This window comes from Strigops habroptila, chromosome 16 (assembly GCF_004027225.2).
Source record: "Strigops habroptila isolate Jane chromosome 16, bStrHab1.2.pri, whole genome shotgun sequence".
In the NCBI taxonomy this organism is placed as follows: domain Eukaryota; kingdom Metazoa; phylum Chordata; class Aves; order Psittaciformes; family Psittacidae; genus Strigops; species Strigops habroptila.
In genome coordinates this window covers 6,526,816-6,554,572 of record NC_044292.2, presented here as the reverse complement: position 1 = coordinate 6,554,572, position 27,757 = coordinate 6,526,816, and the positions used below count along the sequence as shown (strand labels likewise).

At 45.6% G+C, this 27,757-nt stretch overlaps 3 protein-coding genes across 27 annotated transcripts in view; all 3 read left to right on the top strand.

Annotated features, from left to right (window-relative positions):
- The window catches only part of CAMTA1 (calmodulin binding transcription activator 1), a 240,515-nt gene extending 225,387 nt beyond the window's left edge, over positions 1-15,128 (top strand). For 9 of the 10 annotated variants that reach the window (XM_030508028.1, XM_030508025.1, XM_030508026.1 and 6 more), the window contains 3 exons: positions 182-375; positions 547-621; positions 13,180-15,128. In XM_030508028.1, the coding sequence (XP_030363888.1) occupies positions 182-375; positions 547-621; positions 13,180-13,243 (333 nt within the window). In that variant the 3' untranslated portion in view covers positions 13,244-15,128. The remainder of the gene's footprint in view (positions 1-181; positions 376-546; positions 622-13,179) is intronic. The other variant, XM_030508031.1, reaches the window with a different exon arrangement.
- A 2,484-nt stretch (positions 15,129-17,612) lies between these two features.
- Positions 17,613-21,870, top strand: VAMP3 (vesicle associated membrane protein 3). The gene is made up of 5 exons (XM_030508084.1): positions 17,613-17,715; positions 18,949-19,030; positions 19,722-19,880; positions 20,570-20,621; positions 21,365-21,870. Coding segments are annotated over exons 1-5 (315 nt in total). The 5' UTR covers positions 17,613-17,713; the 3' UTR covers positions 21,385-21,870.
- Positions 21,871-21,975: 105 nt separating this feature from the next.
- Positions 21,976-27,757, top strand: part of PER3 (period circadian regulator 3) — a 36,388-nt gene continuing 30,606 nt past the window's right edge. For 13 of the 16 annotated variants that reach the window (XM_030508043.1, XM_030508044.1, XM_030508042.1 and 10 more), the window contains exons 1-7: positions 21,976-22,442; positions 23,449-23,600; positions 24,170-24,285; positions 24,965-25,166; positions 26,218-26,266; positions 27,044-27,180; positions 27,559-27,637. In XM_030508043.1, the coding sequence (XP_030363903.1) occupies positions 22,183-22,442; positions 23,449-23,600; positions 24,170-24,285; positions 24,965-25,166; positions 26,218-26,266; positions 27,044-27,180; positions 27,559-27,637 (995 nt within the window). In that variant the 5' untranslated portion in view covers positions 21,976-22,182. Of the gene's footprint in view, positions 22,443-22,489; positions 22,686-23,324; positions 23,601-24,169; positions 24,286-24,964; positions 25,167-26,217; positions 26,267-27,043; positions 27,181-27,558; positions 27,638-27,757 lie in introns of those variants that run through there. The other 3 variants (XM_030508046.1, XM_030508048.1, XM_030508054.1) reach the window with 3 other exon arrangements.

The following is a 27,757-nucleotide window of genomic DNA, read 5'->3' as shown; positions in this document are numbered from 1 at the left end:
GGTTCTGCACCTAATCTCACACTTGTTCCAGTTTGCTGTCACCCTTTTCTCATACAGTTCCCAATCAGCAAGTTAGATACTTGTTTGCTTCTCATTATGTCTTAGTGGCACAAGAGTCTTTCATCATAGGAACCTGCTGGTTTTCGTGGACTGCCTCAGCTTCTTTTTGTTTCTCTTGTAGTATGCACTTTATAAAAAGATGACGCAAGCTGCCATTCTGATCCAGAGCAAATTCCGAAGTTACTATGAGCAGAAGAAATTCCAGCAGAGCCGCCGAGCCGCGATGCTGATCCAGCAGTACTATCGCAGCTACAAGGAATGTGGGAAGAGGAGGCAAAACCGTCGGGCAGCCACCATTGTACAACAGAAACTCAGGTGAGCTCTTGGGCTCTTAGATGCTACCAGGATCTTTAGGTGGTGTTTTTACACTGATCAGGGCTGTGCTGTAAGTTACCAATGCAGTGGTTTGTAGGATGATTATTCTTGCATTTAGCATTATTCTCCCCAGTTTTGCCTACACTTCAGTGTTGGGTTTCTTGTGTTTAGAAGCAGTCTGCTTACCAAGAAGCAGGATCAAGCCGCTCGCAAGATTATGCGGTTTTTACGACGCTGCCGCCACAGGTATGACACTTGTCTTTTGGTATCTGCCCTTCGTTAGAGCAATGCAGCAATATTCAAGTGTGTCAGCACAGAGTGCAATGTAAAGGGTGATAGAATCAGCTCGCTACAGATCTAATCAAATAACAAAGCCCAGCTGCTTCCAAGTGTCGCTGCCAAAAATGGAATCTCTAATTTAGGACTGTTGCTGAAAGAGAATCATGTTCACGTCCATTGCTGGTATGGTAAAACAGCCCAAGTTCTGTTGGGCAGATGCAGAATAAGGAAGACATATTTGAGCAAAGCAAGACATATGACTTTAAAAGTTGGTCTTAGGGAAGTCTGGAAAAAAAGGCCTATTGAATCATAGCTGCAGCTTGTAAGTGGTGCACAAAGCAGTCATGGGATGTGGGAAAGTGCAGAGTGTGACAATGTCTGGTGTACACTGGAAAACCCTTTAGCTGGGTCTCGTGATCATTTAGTAAACTCATCAAATGCAGGTTCTTTTTAATGTGGATAGGTGGAATGTGCCAGCAGAGCAGCCGACGAGGTAATTCACATCAGACATGCCACACATACCTCAGAATGTACAGACACAGACATGAAGGTGAATCATCTCCTGCCAGTGTGGGAAGCTGTGCAGGCTTGCCAGAGTGCTCCCGTGTGGCAGCTAGCAGTACTCTGCTTACAGGCAGGGCATTTGTTTTGATTTTGCAGTGAAAGGATCCTGTATATGATCAGGTTGCAAACTGGAACTTTGCCTATAACAGTACAAATTCCAATGCTTCCGACCCTGCTCCCTCCATTCTCACCACACATGCATTTCATCCACTCAGGAACTGGTCAGACCTGATGCATTTTGAAGCGTATCTAGTTCAGCCCGGTGATGTTTGAACAAGGAGAGCTCTGAGAGGCAGAGAGGCATGTGATAAACTTGATTTTAGAAATAGAATTGTTCCTTTTTTGCAGGCTTGCAGAGCTGCAGCTTGCAGGAGGTCAGTGTGGCTCGTGTTGTGGAAGGACATCTTACCTGCAGGTCCAGTGGGAAGTAACATGTGTGGACAAGAGAGAGGGCTTTTTAGTTTCTGGGACAATTCCAAATGCACTTGAAACAGTCACAGTTGTTCACGATGAAGCACGTGGCTTCTTGCTTTCAGCAGGGCATGTGCAAGAGACCAAAAGGATTTGTTGTGTCTATTGGGCAGCATGTCCCACTGGAGCAGGCAGAGGCTCAGAACTTCTGTATCCTCTCGGATCTACCTGAGAGCAAGGCAGTCCCTGGGGAAGCCAGGGACTTCCCCAGTCCGCCCATGGAGGCTCTGGGGTCAACCTGCCAGAGGTTCTTCCAGCCAGCTCACATGCACAAGCCCAGAGAATACCTCACAATAGCTGTATCCCCGGGTTTCCCACCAGTTTCCAGAATGCACCATGCACTTCAGCCATGCTCAGTGAAGTCTCCAGCTGTCAGATAACTTAGTCTCTCCAAGGCTTAAATTGCCCGTGATTCCAGCAGGTTTCTTTGCCCTTCACCTCATTGCCTTCCTCTTTCTTAGTGTCTCCTTTGTAGAGCAAGACCCTCCTCATTTGCATCACTGAAGTTTGCAGGCAGGACCCTTCCCTTTGCCTGTAGTCTCTCATCTCCTCTCTCTTCAGCATGGTCACTGCTGCCGTGCATCTCTGGGAGATGGCTTTAGGTCTTGGGTATGTATAGACAGGAAATAAAAACTAAGGGGGGCATCCACTGTCAGTAGGCTCTCTTGGCTTATGTCACACTGCACAGTATTGGAGTTTCTGCAGCAGTGCAGTCCTGTCTGTGTCCATAGGCACTTTGTTAGTGGTCGTGGTTATTTGGGAATTCATCCATGGGTTTTGGCTAGGATGCAACAAAAGAAAAAAGTAACTTATTTCCACTGAAGATGTTAACTGTGTTTCAGAACTGCCTTGCTTTTCCTTCTGAAATAACAGTGATCACACATTCGTGGTCATGTGCTTTCTCCCAGCAATCATAAGAGCTTTATTCTTGTCTTTGAAGACAAACAGATTGAAGTCTTTTGCTTGCGTAAACCTCTGCAGAGGAAGAGTATTATACTGGAAATGATACAGATCTATTTATTGAAATAGAGCTCCACTTGCATCACAGCTGACTCTGACCCGTTTGCTTCCTCACCCCCAGCCCAAGGGGGGGATCCAGGCGCTTTCCCCAGCACAGCCATATCCTCTAGACCACCCGCACTTGTTCCTTCCCAAGCTTGGCTCTGCAACCCCTGTCTGGGCTGCCCAGTTCGTGGTGCATGTACACGGGGGTACCAGGTGGAAGATGAAGGAATCGCTTCCTTCTTGTCTGCTCTCTTCAAGCTTTCTGAACATTCAGTGTCAATAATTACATTTATTCCTTACTGCTTGACTTTCCTTGCTTACCTCTTTCTAAGGGTAGAGTAATAAAGCTTGGGATGTTAAGTAAATTTAAAGCCACTTCTATACAAGCCTCCTAATTATATCCATGCAGTCTACTGTGTGTCTGTGTAATGCTCACACAGGATGATGGTGTGATTGGTGCTTAGGCTAACAGCCCCGTGCACTGCTTGAGGAGTGCTCCTTGCTGGAATCCTACTGCAGAAACCTCTTGAAATGCTCAAAATCAGCACACTGCTGCTATAAACAAGAAACTAAGAAAGCCCCAGGCTCCATAAAGAAATGCTTCAGCCATCCGAGCTCCTGAACATCCAGGGGAAGCCATTACGACTAACATCTGATGCTGTTTAATGCTCTGTAGTGTAAAAGTGGCGCTATGGAGCCACTTGTTAAAGCACAAGTGGCTTGTCAGTACAAGGGATGGAAATGATGGATATTTTTGGAGTATCTGAGGGAGTGAGAGAAGAGAGCATGCACAGGAACATCGAGGAAACAGGATCTTGTAGCAGATTCCTGTCAGCTGATAGACAGAGGCGGGGAGGGGGCTGTAAAAGCCATTTGCAGTCTGTTGTGAAGATAGTGAGCTAGAGGAAAAGACAGAAAATTCTTAAAAGTTCAGAAATTCAATCATAAAAAAGAAGGGAGAAACTGTTTAACCCAGGGTTTTGTCCACAGGCAGATTCTGTTGCTGGGCCAATAAATGACTCTTCGTAAGAGCTTATTCTGTAGCATTTAGACAAGATTTACTCAGGCTTTCCCCTGGCAGCCCTGGTTGGCTGGTGTTTTCCTATGTTAGATTGATCGAAGTCCACTTTAAGCCAACTATGAGAGCTGCTTTTCTGCTAGCACTTAGAACAGCTCAAATGGTCATCTTGTCCTGTTTTGCTTATTAGCTTTTTGGCACAAACATGGCTTCTATCAGCTTGAGGATCTAGGGTGCACAGGCATGTTGGTCTTGTGTTTTCTGAGCTCTTGAACTTAGGCTTGTTGCCTGGTCAGACAGTATTTCAGGTGTTTTGAGAGAGATCCTGTGGTTTGAACGCTCAGTAATGGATGTATAGACATTGATGAAACTCAGAAATGTAAGTTTTGGTTGAATGTATTCTTAGAGAAGATACTTGAGCTCTAGTAGCTGAATATTATCAGGTGTCATGGAGACAAACGTGGTCATTCATCAGCAGTGGTCATTTTGACAGTCAAAGCCTTTTGGCTTTGAAAAAAAAATATGTATTTGTCCATCTATTCTCACATTCCAAAAACTCTGGTGAAAAACATGCATTAGCCATAACATGGTATCAACATGACTCGTCATCGAAGTGTTGTTTGTTGAGAATGAGAAGCAGAAATTTCCTGGCCTCCAAGGAGAGCTTCACCCCTCTTCCCATGGTTCCCAGACCTATTGGGTGGCACTTGAGTAACTTTGAACCTAAAACTTGCCATTACACCTCCTGTGAGTTGAGCTGTCTCCAGGCACACTGCCCTGTGTGAGGCACAATCAAAGGTTTGTGTATTTAATGGGTTTGGAAAGACTCCACCTACTTCGTGGTCCCCAGATATGACACATCTAGGAAAATTGGAGAGCTCTGAAGTGGATTTGGGTTTGCTGAGCTGAATCCATACATGGTCCATACAGTCAGCTTTCACGGGGAAGGCAACCTCCTATCTCCTGTTCTTTCTCTGATTCTTAGGAAACTTTTCTGGGAGATATCTACACCATTACTAGGCTGTGATTATGATCTGCTGTGTTTTTTATGGAGGAGCATTTGGAGTAAGATAGAAAACAAATGCTCGCTGCAAGGGAAGGCAGGATGCAGGTAGAAATGCCACAGGGATGACAGTATTGGGTTTATTTTACTTGCTTATTACTTCCTGCCCTACTACACCTAAACACAGGACTGCTCTTCCCTGGTAAAGAGGAGGAGTCCAGTAGGCAGGAGTGGGAAGGGTTCTTTCTCTCCAGGCAAGCAGAAGTGTTGTCTCCTCCTCCCTGAAGTGAAGCTCTTGGTAAGGTACGGTTATTGCCATGTGTGTGCTAATAGCTCTTTGGTATTGTTTTGCAATCTGAAGCCCACTGGTGGACCATAGGCTGTACAAAAGGGTGAGTGTAGCTGCCTGCTAGCCAGTTCCTCTCTTCCATTTTAAATATTTTTGCTTTCTGCTTGCTTGCATGGGGCTGCAGCCAAGATATGCCAGTAAGTTTCACCTCCATTAATGATATAAAACAGAATCCTGTATAAACTAACCCTACTGCAATGACTAACACTGCTGCTTTTGTAACAGGACAGAGCTCTGCAGTAGATGTTACCAGTGCATGAATGTGTGACAAAGGACATGTATATTCATCATGGGCATGCTTAGGCAGCGTTGTCGGTGGGATATTCTTTCAGTATCCACAACGGCTGTTGGTAGACCTTGGAACTTGCTGGGGTCTGCACTCACACACACTCAATGAGTAATGATGTCCCTTGTCGAGGGGCTGTGGCAGCCTTCAGGCTAGAGCACTGGAAGCTGCAGTACAGAGGCAGCCTACATCTAGAGTATTTGTTTCTGGTATTTGTTTCTACCTGAGCCAGATTGAAGCAGAAGAGCTCTTCACACTGCTTTTTACTCCCTAAAGTGGTTAAGTACCAACACTTAACTTCTAGAAGTTGGTCTTCGGTAAGTTATACGTCTGGTTGCCTTACTAGGGCCCAGCTTTTGACAATTGCTTCTCTCAGCTGTTTACATAGCAGGAGGGAAAACAAAAACCCAAAAATGAAGATGAAGCTGCTGTTCTAGTAAGTGCCACATGAGCTTCTGTCAGGAGTCTCTTTCTCAGCATACAGAGACTCCACTCGCCTTTGTGCTCGGTCACATTAGTGGGCAGGTTTGCTACGTGACAGCAGGGAGGGAATACACCAAAGCATTCCCATGGCAGCTCACAGTCCCTGTGTGAGCAGGGAATGCTGAGGCTTTCAAGGCACGTGCCTGTGTTGTCATCAGGGCTGCTCAGTGCCATCCTGCACTTGTGAGGCTGTAGGATAGCAGGGTTTTTGTCAGAAACTGCAGTTTATGTGCTTACCACTACTATTTCAAAAGGGGGGACAGGCAGAGGGAGGGATGACCTGGACTCCTGCTTCCATGCAGCATTTAGAAAAGAAAACGAATTGTTGATCATAGGATTTTACTGACTTGGAATTGCACAGATGACTTTTGTGACTTAGGAGTTAAGAGCATGAGTCGGGCTAAAGCCTGCTTCTTTGTTAGGCTCAAAGAAGCAATAGCTGATGACATTTCTTGACTAACTATGACTTTTGTGCTACCATTTTACCCCTGATTGCAGAGACAGCAATGCTGTGAAGTTGTTAGCTGGAAAAAAACCAGCTCCAGGTCTTAGGACGTATGGTAATGTGCTTTACAACTAACACAGGTTAATTCAGGAGTAATGGTGGACTAACTCGGTGACTTGTTTTTATTAACCTTCTGCTTTTGTATAACTAGGGCTGATAAGTTTTGGCCTACAGTTGTGTGTCTGGTTTCAAAAAGCCTCTTGAAGAAAAAACATAATCTGTTTTTGAAAACTAAAATTCACTGTAAGTAACTTCAAGTCATTCGTATTAGATAGAGCAGCCTTCCTCTGTTGTAAGGACATAGTAAGTATCTACTTTTATATGAAAAAATATTTGCAAGTTCAACCATCTTTAATCTTGGGGTCAGTTACCATATCCATGGGGCAGTAATGAACGCTGCAGACAAATGATCACATTTTATGTACAGAATCATAGAATCAACCAAGTTGGAAAAACCTTTAAGATCATCCAGTCCAACCATTCCCCAGCAGTGCCAAGGCCACCACTAACCCATGGCACTGAGGCCTTGGCTACACAGGGTGTGAACACTTGCAGTGACGGTGACTCCAGCCCTGCCCTGGGAAGCCTGTTCCAATGCCTGAGCACCCTCTGGGGAAGGAATTGTTCCTCAGCTCCATCTAAACCTGCCCTGGTGCAGCTTGAGGCTGTTTCCTCTTGTCCCATCCCTTGTTCCTTGGGAGCAGAGAGCAGCCCCCTCCTGGCTCCATCCTCCTGTCAGGCAGTTGCAGAGAGCGAGAAGGTCCCCCCTGAGCCTTCTCTTCTCCAGACTAAACCCCCCAGGTCCCTCAGCCGTTCCTCATCACACTTGTGCTCCAGGCCTTGCACCAGCTCCAGTGCCCTTCTCTGGCCCCGCTCCAGCACCTCAATGTCTCTCTTGGAGTGAGGGGCCCAGAACTGGCACAGGATTCGAGGTGCAGCCTCACCAATGCCCAGTTAGAGCACTGACAGGCCAGCCGTCAGCACTGGAGGAGAAACAGTTGCTGCATGTTAAGGCTTTGTGTAGGTACCAGTGTGAGAAATAAGCAGGAAGCAGATTCTGGAAGTTCAGTAGCATTTGCAGGTTTTGCCTGGAATGACAAGTGATGTGGGATTGATTGGGAAATCAGTTCTCTGCTTATCTGGAAACAGTAAGCTATGAACTATCACAAAATGTATTAGCTGCTGTTCTGCCCAAATAACTCTGTTAAAGCAAATTATTCTTTGCTGCTTTGCATCCCGATAGCAACCTGTGTGCGTATGCTGCTGGTGTGTATGCACAGAAGTATTCTGGACACAAGCTGATGTCCGTATATGCTGAAGGAATGTATGCAAGCATATGTCTGTCCACAGTATACAGATTTGATGTATTCTGTACACTGACACTGTGCTTAGGTAGTCTGCACAGGGTCAGATAAATGACCACAGCAGTTGCTTCCATGTTTCAGTTTGAAAACCTCTCTGCAAATTGATTCCACTATTTTTAATGTATTTGGGATACATTACATCAGGATCAGTAAAGATGGAGAGATGGGAAGTATAACTGGCCAACTTGTGTGAGACAAAACGTGCTGTCTTTCTGTGGTAGGAATTAAAAGCCTTTTGGGAGGGAGAGGGGGAATCTCCAGTTACTGTTGCTGTTAAGTAATAGTTTTCATCTCAGGGGAACCTGCTACAGTGCACGGATTTCAGTTAATCACAGTGCCTGTATACAGATGTTTCCCTGCTCATCAGTTAAACCATCTGCTGTAGTGAAGGAGAGCTTTGCTCGACATCTGGTGTAGGACATGAACAAAATACACGGCCTCTTGAGCTGTGACCTCCTCTGCCGTGCTCTTGGTAGGCAGGTGATCTGCAGTGATGACAAGGAGCAAGTCTTCTCACATCATTAGGCCAGGCGATGGCTTTCTGCCTACAGTGAAACTTCTCTCTGCTCTGGGGCAGAATGAGTGCCCTTGTTACCCGTGATCATGAGTAATGAAGAACATATTAATCCACAGCATCTTTCATTTAAAAGAAATCCCCTCAAACCCACCCCGTTTCCTAATGGTTTGATTAAATGCAGCTCTCCAGTTTGGGGAGTGTGCATGTAGCACCCGAAGTCAGTTTCTCTGGTAAGTACAACTTTATTTCATACCTGAATAAACAACATCTACTATATTTCATTGTTGTTTGCACACCCTTCCCTCTTGATATTTCAGCAATAAACCCTTTCCTACTCCTGTGCACCCAGGACTTGTATTTTTTTGTGTGTTTTTAATGTGTGCTATGCAGCAGCCATTGCATTTAAGTACCTGGTTTCTTATGGCTCTTAGTAAGTTGAGAATGGGGGAAAACTTCAAAGGATTGAAAAGTCCCGTTTGTTCCAGTTCAGGACAATGTGAGAAAATGTCATATTGGGATATGTGTCGCTGTACCTGCAACAAAAGGTTTCAAAGTAATTTCTTTCTTCATTTACCTCTTGCAGGGCCTGAATGTATTTGGAGCTCAAATGTATGTGTTAAATCACAGACTGCATGCTTGGGGGTGTCATTCTTATTGGGCCTTTCTGTCTTTTTTGTTTTGCTGCCCAAATGAGGTATCTGGAAAAAGGCAAGAGCTCCCTTTTCTTAAATGTCCCACAGGCCATTTCAGCTCTCAGAGCAACAGGTAACTCGCCAGACAGCCTTCTCTGGCTCCTGCACCCTGTCCTCTATACGGATCTTCAGCATTCAGATTCATTAAACATTTCCCTGGCTGGGCATTACGGAGTGGATTTGATGAAGCAGCTTTGTGTTACGCTTTACTCATAAAGCCATTGTTTGCTGTAACTTGGTCTAAGGAGGCCTAATTCATTTGCTGACACACTCCCATACGAGACTGGGGAGGGTGCGTGGGGAGAGGAGCTGCTGCTCGCTTCTGGGGCCGTTGCTTTCTACATTGCTTCAGCACATAATGATGCAAGCTCCTGTACGGTGTCCAAGTAAGTAACACAGTTTGAAGGGCAGAAGCTTTGTCTGGCTGGAGCAATCTGGGAACCGGGACACAGCTCCCAAGCATCAGGGTTCAAAGCTCATCGTTGAAATCATCTTCTTTTCTCGTTCTGTGTCAGCACCACGGCTGTGATTCAGACAGCTTATCAGTGGTCATCTCTATTGCACGTGCTTTTTCCTTCCATCTGCTCTTCAGCAATTGCTGAGGGAAATACTTTGTACCTCGGAGGCACTTACTGTCTAGAGGAAACGTTATTTGAGGAGGCTTTTGTTGAAGGCTTCATAAGTGCAAAATCAAACACGCGATCCTTGCAATTCTGTGCATGGTTTCAGTAGCTGCTGAAGCAGGACAGTGCTTCTCGTTGGGAGTCTTGCAACAGCCACAGCCTGTTTCCTTTTCTGGTGCACTCTGGCTTGCAGATGTGTGTCACCTCCAGTCCCCATCCTGCTGGAGGCGCTTCCAGAAGTGATCCAACCCAGCACACCAGTGCTGTGGACCTCCGGAGAGGTCTGTGCCCCATCCATCGGCACGTGGCCTGCTGGTGTTACTTGCTCTCAGCACTCTCATTTTTTTTCCTGTTAATAAAAATATAGTCTCACTGCAAGTCTACCTGACTGGATTGAAACATCTTCTCTAAGAACATCCTTTCTGCTGTACCATTCTATAAATTCCAGTAGTGTTCTTTTTCTTAGAGCAGTTTATTAATGCTTGTAACTAACTACAAGTGCTACACTTCAGCCCTCTTCCCCTGCCTGAACTTAAGAGTGGAAAAATAGGAACCAAAGAAGATCACCTTCTAGCAGGAAGGCAATGCCATATTGTTCACTTAAAAGCTCTCTTAGCAGCACTTACTCAGCGGATTTGTTTTCAAGGGTCCTAATTTGTCCAAAATTCTTCCCTGGTCAAACTGTACTTTAACTGCATTTGAAAATGTGGAGGGTTTATTACATCAAACACTAAAGAAGAGGAAATCCTAGCCCTGATACATTTGGATGGTCATCATCTTGAAGCTGAAGTTGATAAATTCTGCAGAATGCAGGGTTTGTTTAAGCCATCTTTCAGGAATGTACCCATGACAAACGTCAACGTGTGTAACGTTGTTATAGGGGAATTCTGTACTAGTATGTGCCTGTGTTTTAAAGCAGTGATTATCATTGCACTTGCAACCTTTTTCTAAGGCTGAAAATCTGTAAACCAATGTAAAGCACGCTTGAGCGAGGCAAGTGTGCATATTTCTGAATAGAATCTGTACTAGTGCAAATGTTGAGTGCTGCAGTCATTAACTTCTGTTGGCATGTGTGTTCCAGTTAAACAGATTCGATAGGTCTGCACCAGTACAGATACTGCATGCTGTAGGTTGAAGTTTGCAGCAAAGCATGTCTTGCATTCTTCCAGCAAAAGTGCTTTGTTAGCGTAGCTCTTGCATGTTGAAGTGCTAAACTAAGGTATAGCATGTCTCAGTGAAAGAGCTACCAGCTTATCTAACGTGCATGTTGTCAGTAAGAGATCTATAATAACAGGTTAATTTTACATTGCAGTACTGAAGTGCAACAGAAAACACTTGGAAGTTGCACTGCAAATCATGCTTTAATTGAAGGTATCTTGAACATAGTCAATCTAAGCCTTAAAAATTGCCTAGTGCACAGAGGCACACCACGTTTTTCTAGCACTGCAGGGATCTTGGCTCACCTTCCACTTCTGTGTGGTGCAGTAATAGAAATGTTAGTAACAATTTCAAGGTAGAAGCTGTTTTCCTGCTGCAAGAAACCTAAATATACTGAAGATGGTCAGTTGGTCATTTGTGAGCATTTTCAGTTCACTGTGTTTCCTGTAACGAAAAGACGATCTGGACTTACCCAGCAGGTAGCACCCTGATATGCATCACCCGTTGGGAGCAAGCATGGGCTCACTGCCTCCTTTGTGAGGTGCCGAAGCCCTCACTCCCCTGATGTCAGCAACATCTACCAGCTTGTGTAGAGCCAAAATATCCCCAGAGAAGGCTTCTCTGTAAAGCTGTAGCAGGCATTTAGGCTCAGCACAGGGCTCCCCAAGGAGGAATCCAGAACTGATGGTGCTGCCAGCTGCCTTGCCTCTGCCTCAGCCTGGGGACCAGAGCGCTTCTTGGCATCTGGGAGATGCTTCCGTACTGAGGCACCCCTCTGCTGGGCTCGATTTCAGAGGAGTATCCTGGCTCCTTTTGGATGTAGGTCTTCCAGCTCTGAAAAGGGCATGTGCATTTGGACTAGCAGAGCCCTCTGTCTTTCCATACATGGTATTCTCAAACTGCTCAGTGGAATTAAGGTAACTAGCAAAGGTCTGACCTGCATATGGGTTAGTGCAATTCAGTCACTGATTCCTCTTTCACAAACAGAACACCTTTGAATGCTAGAGCTTTGAGCCAGCTAAAACAAAGAGTTAGAAGCAGCCAGCTCCCTTTTGACTGTGATTCTGAGTAACAGTATGTGCAGAAAAAGTAATAAATAAAACAGTGAAATTGAGGTGTATTTATAGAGATCAGTTTATAGCCTTCATCGTATCCTTATATTAGCAAGCTGGTGCAAGAGCCAAAGGAGGATGTGTGAGTGGAAGCCTACGTACAGAAGCTACAAACTGACATTGCTGCTGCTTAGCTCTCCCGACATCCTTTGCTATCTGTATTTACCTAGGCTTTGTTGAATTCATTCACTCTTAGTTGGGTTGTGTTACACAGACTTGCAGCTCTGGCGCAGTTCTTTGTACCATACCTTTGTTGTTTGTCCTTCCAGGTTTTTGCTACATCACTTGGGCATGTACGTGCTTTGTTAAATCACCTCAATTTAGGTCCTTTTGGGGGTCCTCCCCTCACGGTAGCAGGGGGAAGACACGTGGCGGCAGTGACAGAGAGGAGCTCCCTGCTGGGAGAGGCAGAGCCGGGCTGCCCCACGCTCAGTTCACATCCAAAGTCCCTGTGGATTTGCTCTCGCTCCTTAGCAGGGAGCCTTCACTGACACGCAGTCGGTTTGTCAGTCTGAGCAGAGGATTGCTGCTGCTCCAGCGCTGATGCAGCATTCTGCTTTACTCGATGGGATTGAAATGATTCCCTTCTCTTCATCCTTTTAATTGCTTCAGCTTTCAGTGATGGTTTAGTTCTTATGCTGACAAGTGCTAGAGGAGGTAATGTACTGCGTGCATTTTAAAGAGCTGAGAACTGAAGCATTAGGCCACATCTAGGGAGAGTGACTGTTCCATGTTGTAGTCTCAACTCCCTCCACACAGTGTCCTTCACTGGTGGCTGGGGGAAATCGGGAATCTACAGCTAACAACATGCCAGAAGACACAAGCTCTAGCCACTAGCAGCTGGAGGAAGTGTGAAGTAAATTACCTTTCTTCACACCCATACTGGTTCTTCTACTCACACATAAACACTTTCTTATGTGAGATTGTGTATCAGTATCAATCTTCCCATATGATTGACTGATTTTTCCCTACTGCGCTGGGCACAACATGGAGTTGGCGCTGCTTCAGCCGTGTGTGGAGACAAGAGCTCAGTGCTGAGAATCCCCTTTGCCATAACAGCTGGAACAGCAGCAGAATCAGCTCAGGAACCCCCACGTGACTAAACAGGCGAATTCCAGAACAAAGTCTGACCAATGTCAGGGAAAACCAGTAGCTGGAAATAGGTATTTCCACATGCGTTTGTCTCAGGTTTCTAGCGGCCCGCTCGTGCGCTTCCAACTGTTTATGGTATCAGGAGCATCTCCCCCTCCTGTCATTCCTCGGGGAGCTGCCTCTTTTTGCACGGGAGTTGAGAGTGAGGAATCATTTTGACTTTTTTCTGTCTGGAAAGAGGTTTGCAATAGAAGTGTTACATAGCTCCTCTTTGTTTTTTCAGAGTGAAAGAATTGAAAAAGGCCAAGGAACTTGAAGATACGCAGCAGCATCCCGTAGCAATGTGACATTGCTTTTCAGACTGTTTTCATTTTCTGTTTTTAGCAGAGACATGCAACAACAACAACAAAAAAATACCCACTGCAGTTCTGGAAATACCAGCTGCAGGATTTTAACAGTAATGTTTTGGTCATTGCATTTGCACTTTCATGGACAACTTTTAATTTGTTCAGCAAGACATCTTGGAACTCAATCTTCTGTTGGATCATGGGGAAAAACAAAAGACACCAGGAGGAAATTGTGAGTTGCTTCATTCTCCGAGAAGGAAGAAGCGATTAATTATCCTTTTCATATAGGGCTGTATTAAACAACATGTGGAACTGTACAAATATTATACCAAAAATATTGTTAAGAAAAGGTGGGAATGCACAAGCAACACAAGAATGCTGTTCCTGCACCTGTCGGTCATCTCCAAGCAACTGAAGCTTTGAGAGTCTCAGTGGAGGGGCTTTAGATCAGTACATCTTTATGGGGTCCATGCATCCTCATTTCCTTCGCACTTCTGTCCTTTGTGTTTTATTTAAATCTCTACAGCACACTTAATGCAACTTTTTTAATCTGCAGGTTTTTAATACATCCCGTGGGAACTTAGAGAAGGGGTTGGTGTGCGAGACAAACGGGTAATGCGAGGAACGGAGAGAGCAGCTTAAGCAAGTTTAAACACTTCTTGTTTTGTTCTTTTTTTACTAGAACCTGCAAACATATCAATTGTCATGTACTTTCTCTCATATTCAGCACTTTATTTTCTAGCCTTACTTTCATGGACTATTGTTTTAATTAAGTTCTTCAAATGGTTTGTGAAACACATAGCTTTTTATCTTAAGTACTCGTCAAACCTCTTGTCGTTTTGCAGAGTCACACACATATGTTGCCTGGACATTTTATACCACCTAAAGATCAGAGTGGTGCTGCATTCTGGCCAGTAACTTTCTTATTTTGGCTACTTCATCAAAATCTGGGCAGTTTCTGTATATATAGAAGGTAGAAATGGAAAATGAGAAAAAAAAAATATTTGAAAGGGAATATATTGATTAATTACTAAATATTTTATTCACAAAGGGTCAATAACTTGGCAAGATAAAATTATTATTTGTATAGTTTTGTCTGAATGAACGAGAAGAGTGTGGATGTATTGTTTGTACATACTGTATATAATAAAACAAAGAGATATGTGCATGAACTCAAGACAAAGAAATGAACAAAGCAAAGCATTAGTGGCTATGGTCTGTACAATGAAACAAAAAACTTTATTTCACTATAAAAATCTTTATTTTAAATGTTCTTTAGAAGAACATTTTTGCTAAAGCATGACTTAAATGGCAAAAAAAAAAAAAGAGCTGCTGTATTTAGACTTAGGAAAAAAAAAAGGCAGAGCAACATTACTTAAAAAAAAAAAAAGAAAAAAAAAGAGAAAAAAAAGGATCTGTTTACATTTGATTTTGGCTACCAGGACCTTGGGTTGGTTGGTTTCATTTCTTTCTTCCTTCCTCCTTCTCCCCCCCCCGCCCCCCGTCTTTTCTTTCTGGGTACTTTTATTTTTTTTGCCAATGGTGCCAAGTAATGTGAATGCTGATATTGCTTAAGAAAATTGAGTTACTTTTGCAAAGCAGATAATCATAAGAGTACAAAAAGAAACCTGTATCTAGCTTAACACCATACACTCACTCCAATAAAGAACACTTAGAATGAACAGAAAATCTAAATAAAAAAAAAAAGGACAAAAAAAAAAAAAGACAAAAAAAAAAAAACTAGTACGAAAGTAGAAAATAATGTTTCACACTTTCATCTCTCCTGCTGGAAGTCCGAAAATGTCATAAAATTGCACAAAAACCTTAAAAAAAAAAAAAATTAAGTAAAACTTTAAAAAAAAAAAAAAGATGCAAACTGATCTCGTAGGGGTGTCATGGTATATTATTGCTATTTCCACATAGTGAGGAGCCAAAGAAATTAGGTGTTTTGTAAATTGAACTACTCAAAAGCTGTCACACAGTTCTTGGCAATGGGAACCAGGTTCTGATCTTCGATACACAGGAATGTAAGGGAAGGACCTCCTGAAGTGCGTGGCGTTGCTGTGGGTTCCGTCCACGTGTCTGAGCTCAGAAGCTGCTCCCGTGCGCGCGTTCTGCTCGTGGCAGTTTGAATGGACCGGTGTAAATTTGAGACGTTAGTTTTGGAATAGTTGTTTCTTGCTTGATCCCGGCCACCAACGCGATGTTTAAACACGAGGCTTGTTGTGAAGCCTAAAAATACTCACACATAAGAAGCTTTTAAACTGGTGTCTTTAAAAAGAAGAGTAAAAACAAAGATTGTTTGGGGGGGGGGGGAAGGAAAACTGGGGTCAGTGCTCTTGGTGCCTTTTCTATAATTGTACCTGTTTTTAATTACTTCTTTTCACTGCCAGCATTGAATTACAGTAGATGTGCTATAGCTCATTATCCGAATTCTCTTGTACATTTCTGAACTGCTGCTTTATGACCTGATTCAATTGAAAATGACAAGGAATGGGCCTGGTGCTCACACCCTGCCTGTGGGCAGCCTCCGGCCTCCATTCACTGGGTGGAATTGGGACCTGAACCACTAAATTTTCCTCTCTCGCGCTAAAAGGGAACAGGAGACGCCGAAGAATTCCCTTTGGAATGAATTGGAAATGCTCTGTATTAATACTGGAAGAACTCTTGACATTTTGAAACCAAAATGTTGCTCCCATTCACCAATACGTGACAATATAGAATCGACCTTTTCCTGGCAAGAGTAGTGACCTCAGTGGAAATGTTTTAACTCCCTGTCTTTACAGCAAATTGTTCAGTAATATACAGAGCTATTTCAAATTACTCTTCCAGATCCATGGGCCTGGTGGTGTATCTACCAATCTAGATCCTGCTTCAGCCAAACCTTTAAGCATGTACTTGCTGTTAAACATGCAAGCAATTCCATGGGCACACTGGAACTACTCGCATGCTTGAAGCTAAGTACGGCTTCGAAGTGCTTTGTTGTGTCGGGCCATAACCCTTCAGTGTACCGCTGGGGAGTTAAAGACTCCCCTGCAGTGAAGTGATTCTGCTCACCCTTTTCTCGGTTGTGGAACTTAACATTTTCATGGAAGATAAGTAAGTGCAGCTTTCCAGGAAAATTCGAATTCCCAAGTGCTAGGAGCCAGAGCTTCTGTCTTCTGATCATGGAATTGCTCCTTTGTGAAACACATTCGACAGCAGAAATACTGTGTGAAAGAAATACAGAATATAACATGAACCCCCTCTCTGGTTGCACGCTTATGGCAGTTCCACACAATAGCTGGTGCCCAATGGGGGGTCCCCAAGACTTGCATGTAAAACTAGTATAGATGTCTTCTCTTTTGTAAGTTTTATTTTTGTAACCGTGCATGTAAAGCATCACTGAATCAATGGATCTGTTGAAGAACTCAGCTGCTGGAACCATGCAAAATGTTTTGAATTGCCCTTAAAATATGGAAAATGTTTTCTGAATGCTTTATATTCTTTCTGCTGTAAATTAAAAACAAAGAAAATTTCCCCATACAAAGCGTGCGCCTTTCTGTAACCACATCCCATGCATCCTATGGAGGACACTCCGTGCATGATGGAGTGTCCTTTACTCACTGTAACCAGGAGAAAAGGGTGTTTCTTCTCTTACATGACCTGCTTGTAAGTAGAATCTACTTTCTTATGGGTTACAATCTGACCAGCCCATACCCTACCTGCAAGCAGGGGCATGGGGGAAAGGGCAAACATGGAAAACCACAGCTCGGGTGAGAAAAAGGCAGTTTAAGAAGTAATGGGGGAAAAGAATAACATAAGAAAAAGTGATGCGAGGGCGGTCGCGCACCACATCCCACCAGCCAAGCGTCCATGGTGTGATTACACTACTACAAAGGGGCTACCCCATGGAGCTGGGGGGTCTCGATCGCGCACCGAGATGGTGGCCGGATGAGCGCCCAAGCAGGAGCAGACACGGGCTGGGGGGGGGCGCGCCCCTGCACCACACACACACAGGCACGAGGAGCTCGGCCCGTCCCACACGCGGCCGGTGCGAGGGGCTCTGCGGGGCGCAGCGGCCGCGCCGGGCCCGGCGCCCCCCCCTCGGTGCCGCCCCCCCGGGGCCGCCCGCCCGGGGCTGGATGGGGGAGCGGGGAGGGAGGTGCCTGACACAGCGGTAACAGCCCCACAAACACACCCCCCCCCGCGCCCCAATGGATGCGCCTGATCAGGGGACGCGGTTCCCCCGGGGCCCGCCCCAAGGGGGGGGGCGTGGTTTATTTTGGCTCCGCCCCACCGTGGGGGCGTGGTTTCCATTGGCTCCGCTCCACTGCGGGCGAGGTTTCCATTGGCTCCGCTCCACTGTAGGCGTGGTTTCCTCGGGGCCCGCCCCGGCCGCGCCCGGGTGTGTCGTCACTTCCTGGGCGCCGCCGGGCTGCGCGCAGTTCCAAGCGGGTTCCGTCTCGGTGCTCCGTTCTCGCCGGCAGGATGTGAGTGCGGGGCCGGGCGGGGGGCGGCGGGAGCAGGGGCGGGCCTGTGGCGCAGCGCCGTGTCGGCGGCTTCCGGGAGCGGCCGCTGCGGGGCGCGGCCGGTGGCGGGCGGCCGGGCCCCGCCGGGTCCTGAGGCGCGGCCCCGGACCGCTCGGCTCCTGCCCGGGCTGTTCCGTCCCGCGGCTCTGTGGTGGTTGGGTGGAGTCCGGCCAGCCCCAGGCAGGTCTGGGAGCGCGTTCCGGTGCCCGGGTGGTGGCTGCGTTGGGAACCGCTGCGCCCAGGAAGAGGATTCATTTCCGACGCTTCAGTCCGGGAGCAGCGGTGAAAGAGCGGCTTCAGTGCCAGAACAGAGGAGCGGTTGTATTGTGTGATACGTGCGCGGCTCTTGAGCCTTGTCACGGGCTTCCTGGTTCGCTCCTTGTGTGTGAGCGTTTATTCTCGCTAAATGTGAACGAGAAGTCTTTGTATAAATAGAGCCAATAGTCAGGTTCAGCTCTTTTGAGCGTGCACTGAGCACTACATGCTTGTGATGCAGAAGAAATGAAAATGTGGGAAAGCAGATTGGCTACAGACAGTTCTAGAGAGGTGCAACAAAACCGGGGTGAAGCATTGAAGCTGGTGTGAGGAGTATGTGCAGAGGGTGGTGCATCCGTTACAGAAGTGCAGGGTGTTGCAGCTGGTGAAAACAACTTGGCAGCATGAGGGTAAGAGCTCAAAGCTGAGGTAAATTGTTGTATGTGCTGAATGCTTTTTTCCTTCTTGTGCTTTCTCTTGCTCCATGGTACCTGCTTCAAAAGAACAGAGGCAACCACTGGAAGAGAACGTAGTTAGAATTACCATTAAGCTTCTGTATTTAATATTTGTAAACTTCTGTAGCTGGAAGCTTGGTGTTTGTGTTCGTGCTGGAAAACAAGAACACCCCTGAGCCCTGTGAACCAGTGTAGGAGTTGTCATGTGCCTTGCTATAAACTACAGTATTAGCAATCCACTGCTGTCGTTTGGCATGTTGAGCAATTCATTGGCAAGATGTCTGGGAAGCTGCACGACTCGCACCACTTCTCAGCTGGTAAAACATCACTTCTCCAGCAGGAAACTGCCCCGTGTTTATTCCAAGAACACAAGTTCCCCGTTGTCAGGAATGTCAGATAACTTGTGTACAATAAGCGTATTGACTTGAAACCAAACCCCCAGCCTGTCAAAAGCTAAACAGAATAATGACTTTCTTTACTACAGGTCAGCTAGTGTTCCTGGAAGCTCAAATGTGGCTGCCGGCAGTAACCGTCGTCTTCAGCAGACTCAACACCAAGTAGATGAGGTAAAAGTCTGATATCAGTGTAATTGTTTGTCCTTCAGGAAACTTATATCATCTATATTCATATAAAAGGGATATTTTGGGCAGTTTCCCCTTTGTTATGTGACAGGGAGGCCTGGGATCATTCAGCTTGCTCTATTATACCCACGTCATTTTAACTCTTGCAAAGGTTAAAGAAAAAAGAAGGTCCATTCAGCTGGAGTAGGGAATTGAAGCAAAGTTACCACTGTAAAACATTAGCTGCAGATCTGGTGCTTGAGGATTGGGCATGAGTAAAGATAAAAACCTTTGTTCTTACAGAGAACAAGCTTGTCTCTCACCAATAGCAATGAAGGCTGACTGCCAAATGTGACATGTCTGGATTTTGGACACTTGGAGTCCAATAGCCAGGCTGGCTGCTGACAGTGCTTTTTGACATGTCATATTTATATGCCTGAACTCCTTCTGAAGCAAATCAGGGAATTTTGTCCCAGGTTCAAGGGAATGCCAGCGCTGCTGGCATTTTAAAGTAGGCATTGGGGACTTCCAGCCACAGGTGACTTTGTGTAAGCTTATGGCTGGGTTTACTAAAAGGCAATAGCTCCTACTTCTGAGAAAAGCACATTAAGAGTATTGTGTGTTGCTGTCTGTTGCTTGCAATTGAGTTCTACACTGGGTGATACAACTGATAACTTTAATCTTTAAACTGATGTAGGTCGTTGACATCATGAGAGTGAACGTGGACAAGGTGTTGGAGCGAGATCAGAAGCTGTCAGAGCTGGATGACCGTGCTGATGCGCTGCAGGCAGGAGCTTCCCAGTTTGAGACCAGTGCGGCCAAGCTGAAAAGAAAGTATTGGTGGAAGAACTGTAAGGTATCCATGGCTTGTCTACTTACACTATACGATATTGCAGTGAAGGTTATTACTGTTACAATCAGCATCTCAAAAGGCAGAAGTGACTTTATCCAATGTTACTTAAGTTACAGCATCTAATTTTTACAACGTGGCATAGTGGTTAGGTGAAGTAACTAAAAGCTGGATTACCAGCAGTGCTACTTGGTGCAAGACTGTGTCTGAGATGGCAATGGCCAGAGGGAAACTCCTCAGTAATCTGAGGCTTTGGGGAACAGGAAGAAGGCAGCCAAAAATGCATCGGTTGAGTAAAAGTGCAGGAAGTATTAGAAAGCAGAAAGAGCTCACTCAGCCTTGGAGCTGTTGGCAAAGGTTGGAATCATCTTCAGTGAGCAGCAAAGACAGTGAAAGATATGGTACAGGGTAAGAGTGGAAATGATGTTTAATAGTTCTTGACTCCTGCTTGTATGGTCACCTGAGACAGGCTTTGCATGGAGGCACAGTGGAGAAGAACCCGTTGGTCTGCTTTGCCTGTGTGCACAGCCCACCTTAGAGTGTGGCTCGAGCTTGCTTACCGAAGGAGTGTTACTTGCTGTGTTAGATCTAGCACATGGTGCAAAAGTACCTTGCAGTGGCTGTGTTCATGTACCCTGAAGGCCAGTTAATGCTGCTGCCTGCTTTGTAGTAAGTGTGTGTGGCTTTTTTCACAGATGTGGGTGATATTGATAGCTGTTGTTGTCATGATCATCATCATCATTATTGGTAAGTTTCACCAAAATGGGGATTTCTCATAGAGCTGGAATAGATGGTGCTAATTCACTGATGGGTGCAGCTTAAATAAAGCCAGGATACTCCACTGGAAGTATATAAACATGAGTTTGAAATAGCAGTGACTGGTGAACTGTGACCACTGTGGGAGCTCCAGTGGCTGAATCTCAACCACTTGTGCAGTGAAATGGGTGACAGTGAGAATAGCAAGGGCTTGGAAAACAGGAACAGCCTTGGTTTTCTGCAGCTGTGTGGTGCAGCTGTGTAAGGAGAAATACTATTTGCCTCCCTTGTCCAAGAACTGGTTTTTCATCTGCCACATCTTCTTGCTAGATGGATCCAGGGTGGCAGTTCCAAGGGTGCTGCTGTGGCAGTAGAGGCTTTGCTGCAGAGTGCAATGATACTAATGTTGGGTCAGGATGGCAGGCCAGGGAATGTACAGTCCAGTGTTTGATTTGAATTCTCATTGATCCCCAAGTATTTCCGGGGAGGACAAAGTTTGAGTTTGTGCTGTAATACAGTCAGAAACACTGCAGTAACCATTGCCAACAGATGTGTCGTCCTGGGTGAGAAATACTGGTGTGCAGGCACAAAGGGAAACTAAAACTAGGAGAACCACCATGGGGAACTCTTAAATCTCCCTTTAGTTATCTCTGGTATCTGAGGTTCTTCACCTGCAGGATTGTCAGGGGCTGAAGGAGACTGTCCTTTGTCCAACCTCTTTCTTCTTTTTGTAGTCTGGAGCATATATTCGTGAGTTACAGGAAGAAACTCGGATGCCCTGGAGGTGCCTTATCTTCAGCCTCTCCACTTCAAACCCGCTGCGTTTTTCCAGCCCACTTAAAGCCAAACTATTTTGATTACCGAGATGTTAACTAACTTCACCTTGTTGCCTTAAGACACTCCTGCCATTAATCACTAACAAGCACAGCCCCTCTCACGCGGTGCCTTGCTGACGGGACGCGGCCTGGCGCTGGGCTGGCCCCGCTCGGTGCCGGGCTCCGTGTGCTGCCGTTACCCGGGACCAAGCGGCGCGGGAGCCCGTTGCGGGGGGGGGGTGGTTGGAAGCGGGGGGGAGGGGGGGTGCGGCCCCGCCTACCGGGGCGGGCTCGGCGGCGCCGCACGTGGCGGCGGGGCAGGCGCGCGCACGGGGTCCGCGTGCAGCGGCGCGTGAGGGGCGGGGGCGCGTCCCGCGAGGGGGGTGGGAGAGTGGCTCTGGCCGTCCAATAAAGAGCGGCTCCGACCGTGGCTCCGCCTTCTCCTTCCCGCCGGGCACGCGGCCGCCGTGTGTGGGAGCGGGGCCGCCGCGTGCGGCAGCCGTTACGTAACCGCGGCGGGGCGGGGGGGCGGTGCCTCGCCTCACGGCGTGCCGCTCCGGCGGGGCCCGGCACAGGTGGGGCCCGCGGGGCGCTGCCGGGGCGTCGGGACGGGCTGTTCGCTCCCTCCGCGCCGTGTGTGTTTTACCCGCGGGAGGCTCGGCCCGGCTCTGCTCCGAAGGTCGAGGGTCTGGCCGCGCCGCCGATGCCCCCGCGCTGTAGCGTGCTAAGGGTTGGAGATGGACGTGGGCAAACTCCGCGGCGGCGGCTCTGAGCGCGGCGCGAGTTGGTCAGCGGCGGCTGCGGGCGCGCGGGAGGAGGCGTTCGGCCCCGCAGCCAGGCCGCGGGGGGAGGCGGGCTCGGGGTGCGCGGTGTGTCCGGGGACCGGCTCTGGCGGGAGAGGGTTTGATGCGCCAGACGCCGGGGAAGCGGATTTCTGCGGCCGGGAGGCAAATGGCTGTTCGGCTGGAAGTTTCGGGAGGCACGGCAAGGTTAACAGGTAACTTGGCAGCGCGGAGCACCGGCTGTCCCATGGCTTCAGCTGATGTTCTGGGCTTGAGAGCTGAAGTCGCGGTCAGGGAGCTGTGTAGCTGCGATGCAGAGTTCTCCTCGGGGCTCACTTCAGTGCACCGGGGAAGCCTGAATCACAAACCGTGATGCTGATGATGGCCTCACGTGTAGATTGCACATTGCTGCTGCAGAGCTCCTCATAAGATGTTCGCCTCGGTTTTAGATTGGCTGAACAGACATGTCATTGCCCCTCTGTGGCTTCTACATGTATTGGCTGTATTGAGAAGTAGTAGAGCACAAAGCTATAGTTTCTGCAGTGTTGATCTAACACATAAAGTTAACATCCAATACTTGAACTTATTTACTGATTCATGCAGTGAGAGTATGATACTAATAGTGCCAGATGGGCAAAAGTTATTTAAACTAACAGTGTTCATATCCCATCTGTAGGATGAGAATCAGTCAGTGTTTTGAGGATATTGGCTGCTGGTGACTGCTTATTATTCAGTCAGTGAAATAAGCAAAAGTAAGAAGAGGGAGATTGTGCTTGTTACTGACCTTGCAGCTGTTGAAGTCTTTGCATCAGGTGTATTTTCAGGACCACACATTTCCCTGCATTTACTCAGATGCAGACTTCAAGGCTAGAAAGACTTATATGCATAAAGAATTGGCATCTATTCATTATTTTAATACCAGTGAGATTTAGAGAATCTAGAGTAAACATCAGTTTATTTTTAATTGATTCTGATGTGACTCTGCCGTCCATGACATGTTGGAGTTGGAAAGGAGGAAAGCATAGGAGAAAAGATTAAATATCAAAGAAGTGAGAAAGATACAACAAGAAATGTAGTGAGCAAGCATTAGGATGTTTCAGGATACTCTGTGACCCTGCAGTTAAGAGTATAAAATTAATTTAGTGAATAATTTTAATTGCTTGACAGAAAAGAAGCTCCTATTCCAGAAGTCTCTGGTAAAGTTTAACCTCTATTTTACAGTGAGCAGCTGAATTGGAGCCAGTCTCACAAAGATATGGTGATGATGATCCAAGAAATGAAAAGGTGTTTGCCTGAAGACAAAAGGAGTTCCAGCAAGCCCAGTACAATCAGTGCTCTCAACTATGCCTTGCGGTGTGTCCAGCAGGTCCAAGGTGTGTGGAAAAAAACCTGGAAGCATAGAAGCTATACAGCAGCTTCGTTTGAATAGATGTGTTGGGCAACAAATAGCATTAAAACAAAGGAAAGCATTCCAATTATCCTGCAAACATCTGAGTTTCTGAAGCACTGTGGGTTGTTTTAAATAATCGTGGTATCTTTTTTGTTGAAATGCCCACCTACTGCTTCTCTTCTTCAGCATCCTATAGCTAATAGGTGCCTACTAATAACTTTCCATATATATTGAAAAAACAACATTGCTGTTCCACTTTGAAAAATTACTGATAGCCTGTGTTTTCCAACAGAACTAAGTAGCTAAAATTGTTCTTTTGCCATCATGTTCTGTCCTTCCTACTTCCTCAGGCTCATTTTCTGTAAAAAAAGTCTCTCCAATAGTATAAGCACTATTCCTTTTCCCTTTGTCACTACACAGACCTTCCTCATCTCATTTGGACTTCACCAAAAAGATGACAAAAATACAAGGGCTGTAAGAAACACTTTCAAAATAGTCTCCTTACTGACTTCCTTGTGTTTGTTTTGCTTTTCCTGTTTTTCTTCAATTTAGCAAACAATGACTTTTTCCAGGCCCTGAGTGACCGAAGAGTATTTCAGACAGATGTGGTGACTTACAGTGTAGAAGAGTTGGTGGCAGTTGCGTCCGAACACACTCCAAAAAACACTGTAAGGAATTCAGGCATACCCGAGGAGTTCATCACTGTTTCACTCTCTGTTTAGTCTCCTCACACCGTTTTGTGGAAATAGGACATCTAAAATTGAAAAGCCTTTAAGTTTTAGCCAGACAGACCTTTGTGCTTTTAAAGGTAGATCAAGACTACTTCTTATCTGTGCTGACTCAGGGTAGCCAACAGCAGCAAGTGAAGAAAGACCTATTTTTCTTTTTTTTCCCCGAAAGCAACAAATACCTCTTTGAGTATCTTACTTGAGACTCCAGTTACTGCATAGTAGTCTCTTGAGACCCACTTAGCGGAAAGCTTTCAAAGCTGGTGAAGTCTATAGTTGTGAGGGACTTTGGGTTTTATTTGTACTCCTGGATGTAGTTTTTCTGTTGTTTGGGGATTTTTCTGATAGCAAATCATTCTGGACAACAGCAGGCATCACTGTAATCTGTTTCAGTTTTGATACTGCAGTCTTATTAGGATTTGTAAATCCTGAGTAAGCTACGACTGCAGTGAAGACTAATAGCTTGTGCATAATTTTAATTGGATGCTAACTTAAGAGTCCATTTTTGAACCTCTGTCGTAGGTTGTGCTGTGTGGTGGGTTTGAGTTGGTTGGGTTTTATCCTTACAATATTGGTACCATGTGTTGGGGATTGTTTTTAACAATGGTATTTCTTCCAGGACACATTTGTGGCTGTGTTTTCCTTGCTTTCTGGACGCATGGTGCATATTTCTGAGCAGGCAGCATCCATTCTAAACTGTAAGAAGAAACTGTTGGATTCCTCCCGATTTGTAGAGCTGCTTGTCCCTCAGGACGTGAGTGTGTTCTACACACACACCGATCAGTCCCACCTGCCTCTTTGGAACATGGAAAGTCAAACAGGTGAGGCTTGGCAATGCTCTTAAATGCTTTATGTGTCTTTCTGTCTTTGCAGAACAAGGATAGGATAGAATAGCTGTTCATTTTAAATGTTTATGCTAGCAATATACATCAGCAACACTTGTTCCCTTTTCACTTTGAAAACTCAAGTAGCTATGTAGCTAGTCCTAGCTAGTCTAGAGACTTAACACTTACTTGGGGTAAGTAAAAGGCAGATAGATCATTTTGTGTACCATCTTACTCATTCCAAATACTGATGTTTGTTTTAAAAAGAAACTAAATGTCTAATTGTGAGTTTAAAGTTGTTTAATCTACATCTTACAGTTGCTCAGGTGCTTCATCTTTATGGTCTGCTTGCAGCCTGCTGCAAACATAGCTCACTGAACTTCAGTTTTATGCTGACTTGCTGTTTAGTGCTGGATGTGCTTAAATTGTGTCTTTTGAGTCCTGTGTTATTTGTGAGCAATTCAAATGTAGCTCGTGTCTTTTGCCTAGCTAGTCATGGGGCTGTTCTGGCATCAGAGCTGGGAAATCCAAAGTCCTTGCTACCAAAGGACGTGAGACATCAGAGGCTGCTAACACAAACATGCCAGGGATTACACTGCTTGAAAGCTAGTCATGTGCCTACCCAGCAGAGCAGTGGTGCCCCTATGGAGTAGTTGTTGTTTTCTTGCTTTGAACTGTTACTGAATTTTCCCCTCCCTATAACTCTTGGCTCTATATAGGTTTTGGTCCATGGCTTCTAAAGCCAGGAATTTTCACCTATCCTTTCCATAGGGATGCACTGAAAAGGAGGTTTTTTTATCAAGATCTTGTGTGTTTCCTTCGAATTGAGTTCCAGGTCAGCCATTTCTCCAAGAGTGAGTGGGCTGGAAGGGAGAGAGAACATTTGAGGTGGGAGCAGACTGTTGAACAACTAATTCACTAGCAGATAAAGAGCAGGTTGAGAGATTGGTGTTGCTCAGAAAGTCTGGAGAATGCAGACTTTTAAATGGTTCCTACAGGTCTTTCTGAGATTATTAACTTATACTTTCAACGTGTGTTCTTCTTATAGCTTCTCTGTATGAATATGCCCAGGTGAAATCCTTTTTCTGCAGGATCAGGCAAGTACATTACTGGAGCTGTGTGTTGGAAGGTTTGTGTCTTTCTTTTTCCAGGAGGGGGAGCTGTCAGTAGTAGTTTTTATGGCACTAACTTCTCTCTAGAAACATGTTACAAAAGTAAGTGTGGAATAAGAAAGTAACTTTCAGTGTAAGTGATAATGTCCAGAAATTTATCTCAATTCTTTCTGTCAGAGCTGGGGAAGATACTGAAATTATAACAGGTGAAAAGAGTCATTACAAAGCCCAGGCTAAGATCTCATCTAGGATGTTGTGTGCTGCTACTGCTCACACATGTTCTAGGAAGACAAATTCTAACGGGAGGTCCATCAAAGAACAACAACTGTTTGTGAACTGAGGCTGGAGGAGTCTCACGTAGGTCAGTGAAACAAAGCTTGAGAGAGACAGAATTCTATTTTCCTAAAAATGGTACAGAATAAACAACAAAAAGAACTGTTTGACTTGAGGGAGAGCACAAAAACCAAATGGGTGCCTCTCAAATGCATTTTGGACTGGGAATTAAAAGGTTAGCATAATGGCATTTCTAGAACAGCCTCTGAATGCAAGTATTGGAGGCAAAACACCTACTTGGTTTTAAGGGCAGCAAGAGCAGTATTGATGGATGTTGGCCATGGATTGCAAAGGAGTGTGCTAAGGACCTCAGGAGATCCTGATTGTCAGGATCTGTGCTTAGCATAACTTCTCTGCAGGGCTCTCAGCCCTGGCATAAAGTATCTGAGTCTTGAAACCAGTGCATTAATCCCTTTTACTTTCCCTCAGGAGTGGTAAAGATGAAGAAACACGTTATTACCCCTTCCGAATCACACCATACTTAGTCCATGTGTGTACTTCTGTCCACGTGGATACAGAATCCTGCTGCTTAGCTTTGGCTGAGAAAATTCACTCTGGATATGAAGGCAAGTCAGGAGACTTCAGTCAAAAAAACCAAGCCAACATTAAAATGCAGTATATGAAAGTCTGCTACCTTTGTTTAGAACTTGTGCTTGGGTAGGCTCACCCAGGTAACTTCCAATCTGTGTGTGTGTGCGTGCAAATCCAGAGCATCTGTGCCTTCTTTGCAAGGTCCCAAAGCATTTGATCTCTTCTCCCTATTTCTATTTTTGAGAGAAATCTGTAGCACCTAAAAATGTGTAATGTTTCTGTGAGTTACTGGTCAGAAAGCAGTGAGCCATTAAAAAAGCTCAGGAGCAAATAACCTTCTATCATGAGCAAAAGTAACAGGTTTTCTGCCCTAGTGCATATTTTGTTTCAATAAATATTTCTTTTTCTATTAGCTCCTCGAATCCCTATGGATAAAAGAATCTTCACCACCACTCACACCCCTGGCTGTGTTTTTCTTGACATAGATGACAGGTGAGATTTGAGTCTTGATACCTGTGAGGTGTGTATGGAGAGGTAGCAAAAAAATCCTTTGGTGATGTGGCTGGAGACCCAAGTCATGTAGTTGAACTGTGCAGTTTATGATAGTGAATT

Bases quoted from the DNA above. Each gene is read 5' to 3' on its own strand.
- VAMP3 (XM_030508084.1), top strand. The intron at 19,881-20,569 runs GTATCCATGGCT...CTTTTTTCACAG, and splicing joins ATTGGTGGAAGAACTGTAAG to ATGTGGGTGATATTGATAGC. The intron at 20,622-21,364 runs GTAAGTTTCACC...TTCTTTTTGTAG, and splicing joins GATCATCATCATCATTATTG to TCTGGAGCATATATTCGTGA.